Source organism: Vipera berus (genome assembly GCF_964194415.1).
Source record: "Vipera berus genome assembly, chromosome: 2".
Classification (NCBI taxonomy): Eukaryota; Metazoa; Chordata; class Lepidosauria; order Squamata; family Viperidae; genus Vipera; species Vipera berus.
In genome coordinates this window covers 118,674,607-118,680,724 of record NC_138203.1, presented here as the reverse complement: position 1 = coordinate 118,680,724, position 6,118 = coordinate 118,674,607, and the positions used below count along the sequence as shown (strand labels likewise).

General features: G+C 42.0%; 1 protein-coding gene across 5 annotated transcripts; it reads left to right on the top strand.

Moving 5' to 3' along the window:
- Positions 1–1,006: 1,006 nt before the first annotated feature.
- On the top strand, positions 1,007–5,567 carry RLN3 (relaxin 3). 5 transcript variants are annotated; one of them, XM_081316539.1, is made up of 3 exons: positions 1,007–1,236; positions 2,685–3,383; positions 5,248–5,567. In XM_081316539.1, the coding sequence occupies exons 2-3, from the start codon at positions 3,110–3,112 to the stop codon at positions 5,502–5,504; spliced, it is 531 nt and encodes a 176-aa protein (XP_081172665.1). In that variant the 5' UTR covers positions 1,007–1,236; positions 2,685–3,109; the 3' UTR covers positions 5,505–5,567. The 5 variants fall into 5 exon arrangements, with proteins under 5 accessions (XP_081172665.1, XP_081172663.1, XP_081172664.1 ...); XM_081316537.1 differs by having other exon boundaries at positions 1,007–1,277; XM_081316538.1 differs by lacking the exon at positions 1,007–1,236 and adding an exon at positions 1,383–1,476.
- The last annotated feature ends 551 nt before the right edge of the window (positions 5,568–6,118 follow it).

Sequence of the window (6,118 nt, the reverse complement as noted above, 5' to 3'; positions counted from 1 at the left end):
CCTCCCAGAAGGTAACAAAGAAAACCACTCATGGAGAGAATGTGTAGCGTCTCTGCAGACCCTGGTCAAGCATCACTTATATGCTATGTCCTGGATAGAAAGAAGTGAACTATCAATTGTCTTTTCTGCTATGCTCACCCATCTCTGCACAGCCTTCCTGTCCAAAACAGCAATACCTCCAAACTACACCGTAATACAATATGACAGGATACTTTCAATCGTCCCTCTATAGAAAGTGGTAAGCATAGGAGAAGGAAGATGTGCTCTTCTCATATGATGCAGGTGCTGCTATGCCCGCTTCACCAGTGTCTCACTGTGGAACGACCAAGCTAACCTGCTCATCGGCTACTACTAACCACTGCCATAGTTAAATTGTTAATACAAGGCTACCAAACCTGAACAACAACCTCTAAATGGCAGCAAAATGCTATCTGTTTGCTTCCATCTAGCAGTTGACTGGATTTTTGCTAGCAATGTTTGCTAGCTTGATTTGTCTTATTCATCGGAACCATGACACCTAGCTGAAGCTGTTTTGGAAGTTCCTTCACACAAAAAGTCAATTCCCAGTTTTTATAAAAGCCCAATTTAAATGGAAAAAAACCTTCTAAGTTATTGTCCAGCTCTATAATGAAGCCAGAAAGAAAATCCAAAGAGAGAAAGACAAGGATCTATAATACAAAGGTGTCTATTGGGTCAATCCAATGATCCTATTTCCCAGAAGCTTTCAATAAGGGCATAGAGGCCATATCCCTCTGACTTCACTGTATTGCCCTGATATTAAGAAGGGTCTATATTTGTCATTTGTCTGAAATGTTACTCTTATCGTGCAGCAGAGAGCAAGCAAGTTACTCAGCACTTGGGCCAAAGCTTATCTCTGGTGGCATTTGCTAGGGCGTACTCATGGAAGAGGCTGCGGCAGTCTTCTTACACAAAATAAGGAAAACCGTCTGTTATCTCTAGCAGGCTGAAAGGACAGAATTTGGAGAGATAAGCAAAGTTCAGTGCTCTTCCTGCTGTCAACATAACATGGAAGATATTTGCATAAGGACATTTCATGAATTGTACCAAGCCTTGGACTTGGTAAAGAGTTATTTTAAATAGATGGAAAGAAATCTACATCTTCTCATGTTAAGGAATGGATTTATTCTATTTCACCCTGAAGCTATCCACCAGGCAAAAGCTCTTTTGCAGTTCCCATTCTTATACAATTGGACAAGCAGCACTGAAGAATTCCTGGTATAGTGTCTCAGAATCTTCATAGTAAGGCAGAGAGCTGTGTAAGCTGCATTTTTACCCCCTGTCTTAGGCTTGGAAATCTATTGGGGCAATGTGAGAAACAGGAAACTCTTGTCACTGCCTATTAACTTTGAAAAAAAAATCTGAACAAAAGGAACAATTCAAATAGTCTTCCATCCTGTCTACTCTTCAGAAACTTACTGCAAGTTGACATTTTCTGCCTCATGAGTTAAAATACCGGTAATTTGCCTGAATTCAGTGTTGGGAGGGAGGGAGGGAGGGAGAGAGAGGGGGGGAGGGGAGAGATCTAGACCTAGGGCTGGGATTTCTGGTGTTTCTTAGGACTCAGAACTCTTCCATCTACCATCTACATGAGACCCATGAGGAAGTTTATTCAGTAGCGTGGTGTTGGGTATCTGTCTGTTCATTTTGACCCCTGGCTGACTAAGTGATGTTATTGATGTGCTCTCTCAGTGCCTGGAAGCTGTTAGGGTCTGAAGGGAGAGAAGAGTTGAGGCTCAAGTCTAACAAGACTGAATAGTTTGGGGTTTATAGATGAGCTGTATTGGAGACTTGCCCTATTTAACTGTTATGTGGTTGCACTTCCCCAGGCAGATATATGCATAAGCTGAATGCACACAGCTCTTGCAGCAACAGCAAACAGCAGTCATTTTCATAGACTCTCTCATGTACTTTTTTCTGCAGCAGCAGAACTTGCTCACAGTTATTCATACTTTACACACATTATTCATGCCTCTGCATGGAGTTTCCACTGAAGATCATTGTCTAAAATGCAGCCATAAGAGCAGTTCTGGGTGCACCTCAATATACCCAGGTGACACCTCTGCTCCATGAGTTACACTGGTTACTTGTGAGCTTTTGGATGCAATTCAAGGTGTTGGATGCAATTCAAGATTGTCATCTATAAAGCCTGGTTGTTCAATGGACAACTTTCTCCAGTTATTTCTGCCGATCTTATATGAGATTACAGGGATGATGTGCTTCAGGTTTCAGTGAATAAACAGTGTCATCCTGTAAAACACCAGAGTCATGTCCAGCCCCCTGAAACACCATCCTCACTCAGAGGTGATTGCTGTAACTCCACCTTTGTTCTAAAAACAACCACAAAAAAGTAGCTTTTCAAAGAGGCGAGAGATTAAGACAATTCCTGGCTCAGACTAGTGGAAAACTAGTAGTTGGTAAGCATTCCTCCCATAACTTATTTGATTTTATATTGTATTTTAATGGAGTTTAACTATGTGCAATGTCTTAATTCTCCTGATTTAATGACCTGATAAATCCAGTAAACAATACAAATACAAAGGGAAAGATGCTGCATTTGCTCTGGAGCACCATTGTTGAGGGTAGCTCTAAGGTGGTTGATTGGTTAAAAGACTGACAGAAATATGTAACACAATAGGAACTGTCTCTATCCTTGTGCATTGCAGGCAATCAGCATCTAATTTTCAGCTACTCCTGACAAATGCCCAAACCGATCAGGGTAAACTGGGAGATGTAGTAAGAGTGAGAACCCTGCTTGTCTGCCTTCCTGCTTCTGTTGATCTGTTTGGGACATTAAAGTCTTCAAAAATCCATAAATAGGTGTGGGGAGTCTTGGTGAGTTGTTCTGCCTGTGTTCCTCTCCCACCCGTTATCAGCATTTGCATATCTTGCTGTGCATTTTCTCTGTATGTACATGTCTGTCCCTGCCAGGAAAGGCCAGGTAAGCGCTGATAGGCCAATTCCCTATCTGCCCAGGTGATAACAAGGAAAAGGTTATCTCTGATTAAGTGTGCATCCCCAAGCCCCCACCACCACCACCAAGAAAGGTCTCTACCCCCTCCTGCTGTTAATTGGGGAGATAGCCAGAAAGATGCTCATGTCTACCTGGAGATATAAAAAGGACTCATCTACATTGAGAGAAGCTGGCAAAAGGGAGTCGTGCTGCTGCAGGAAACCCCATTCTCATCTTGCAGCACTCTCAGCCATGCCCAAGTTCCTCCTGGCTCTGTTGCTTGCAGTGCTGCTCTCAGAGAAATGGCTGGTGAGCGAAGCCAGGATACCTCCTTATGGCGTCAAGCTGTGTGGCAGGGAGTTCATCCGTGCTATCATCTTCACTTGTGGAGGATCCCGCTGGAGACGAGCAGGTGAGCAAAGGGGATGTGGGCAAACTTGGGCTAGAGCCTAAATTGTTAAAGTACAGCAGCCTCCCCCAATGTGATACCCTCCAAACAGGCAAGCTACTTTCATGTGCAAGGTGTCTACATGCCAGGCAAATATTTGAGAACTGAAAGAAGAAAGCCATGAAGGAAAGAGCAGCTTTTCATTCACAAACTGCTGCTTTAGAAAGGAATTGTAAAAAGATGCAAAGAATGCTCTGACCAGGGTGAAATTGGGAGACAATTGGACTGGCCTGAGAACTAACCAAAATTATTTTATTGTTGTTATAAGCATGGGCACTAGCTCAAAATTGCTGTGTGGTTCACCACCGTGCCATACATCTGAAGCTGTCCTTGCATTGCTTCCTGTGTGTTTGTATGCCGCTAGTTAGTGGAAACTTGCAAGAGCATATAGTGCCCATTACAGAACAGGAAAGGACTAAGAAGCTGCTGCACCAAGGCAGAGCCATGCAATTCCTACCCCTTTGCTCCATTGCCTTTGGCTCAGCTTCTTTGATTCGTAGCCCTTAGTGTGTTTCCAACAAAGGGTAGCTGTGAGAAGGCACATTCAGGGATGCTGCCCTGTCATTCACCAACTAACTTAATTAACTTTCATTACTCGGTTTGTGCAAGTTGGGTTATAATTCCCTTTATCCCAGTCAGTAAATACCTTGCTACACGAGATGAGATTTGTCACCCATACTCTCCCAAGAATGCTAGATTGAGTTTAAAAGTAGATATAATCTGTCCAGTTAAAATCATATAAAAATATAGGAAGACACTTTATTGTATTAGGTTTTCCCTAATGGACAACTTACTAGTGGACAGTACAATACTTGGCTGGTAGAAGGCATTCCTGTAGAAAACAGGAGTCTTTTCTGCTCTACCAGGAGATGCTGGAAACCAAACGTGGGACCTTTTAGGTACAAAGCTTGGATACTGTTTGAGGAACACATCTCATTTGGTACTGAAAAGAGTGTATACATCAAGAAAAATGTAGAAACCAAGGCACATCAAAGTTGCATCCCTTCTTCAGCTAGAGATACCACAAGCCTCTCTTAAACTTTTGCCCATTTCTTCCTACCCTTTCCTGTTCCTCTATTAAAAACAGAAGCTACACATCTGAAAGCAATTAGGGTTGGAGGAAGAGGATATAATTACAACGCTGTAGACAAGGGACAGATTAAACATCCCTGTCTGGGAAACTAAATTACAAGCATTTCCTTCTAATGTCAATATGCTTTTGACATTAGCATACCTTTTCAATATGCTTTTGGCTGCCCAAACAGATCTGATGACAATTAAATTGACATAAGGCATTTTCCCATCAATGTTCTGAGGCCTAATTTTGCAGTTTATACTAATCAACAATCATCTTCACATCCATTGACTGTGATATGTAGAAACTGCTGTGATCCAACCATTGCTCACCTTATTCCCCTTGAAAAAATAAATGCTCAGAATACTGAGACTCAAGCCCTGTTTGGAAACGGCAAATCTGAACGGCTAAATCTGAATATCTGCTAATGTTAGAATTTGCTCAGCCTTTTGCTTCAGATATATTGTTTCAGATATTTTATTTACAAAACATTAATATTACCAACAAAGTTAATAACAATTCACCAAGACAACCTAGAAAACTTTTGTTCTCCAAAGGGGTTATGGAAAATGTAGGTTTTGCTACTTCTGTAGAGGATGTTAAATATGTGGGTTGCCTAAATACTTATTCAGTTTCATCTAATGCTTATTAAGATATTCTGATGCAGTTGACTTCTTAGCACAGTATCCATTTACTGAGCCCGATATCTTACTCCTGATCTCCCTATTTTCCACTGTTACCTTCTCATTGTAGGAAATCTCAGTGCTCTCCTTGGGAGAGATCCTGCAGAAGCATTTGATACAACATCCTTATCCAACGAATGGAATCCAGTCCATTCCTCCCAACAGGATCCCTCTGACAATTATGGGGGCTGGCAAGGTCAGCAGAGCTATGCCCTCTCCGAAGAGCCCTGGCCTTTGGATCGTGGAGCCCGAGATGTTATGGAAAGCCTGAGCAATGCCTGTTGCAAATGGGGCTGCAGCAAGCGTGAGATCAGCTCTTTATGTTAGATAGCAGTTCTCATTTACTGCATGTGTTCATTGGTTAAAAAATAAAATAAAAACAAGGAAGTATACTATAGAATTTGTGAGCTTGAAGATTTACCAGCATGCATGCAGATGCAACATGAATGCCTCCATGAAACATCCATGCCTTTCATCGAGGTAGGTTCTGATTCTCAAAGCCCTATGGATCCCACTTACATGATTATACTCACTTATGAAGTGCTCTGCAGGTCTCACACGAAAGCCTTGTTAACACTATTTCCCTGAATTCTAAGAACATCGATGAGCCTCAGTCACAATCAGAATGGACAGTTACATTCCCTAGTCTCCTGTTCCACTCAGTTGAAATTAATAGATCTCCTGGAATTGCTGGGCACCAAGGAGGGTTCGTGGCAGGAGCAGAGAACCTCCGGTAGAAAAGTAGGATGCAATGGCCTTCTGAGCGTTGGTGAGGGTCACAAACGTTCTCTCACATTTGATAATTTACAAATCAACTCACAGTGAGAGGGGCAGCAAGCAAATTTAATAATCAATCCATTTTTATTACGTCACAGACCAGCATTAAATTTAATGAATAAATAAATCCTTGGGTTGGTATTCGAGTTGGTCTCACAACCAAC

What these genes read in the sequence shown, in the direction of transcription:
- RLN3 (XM_081316539.1), top strand. Translation starts at nt 3,110, where the DNA reads ATGCTCATGTCTACCTGGAGATATAAAAAGGACTCATCTACATTGAGA. An exon ending in ATCCCGCTGGAGACGAGCAG is followed by an intron (nt 3,384 to 5,247) that starts GTGAGCAAAGGG and finishes TTCTCATTGTAG; the next exon opens with GAAATCTCAGTGCTCTCCTT.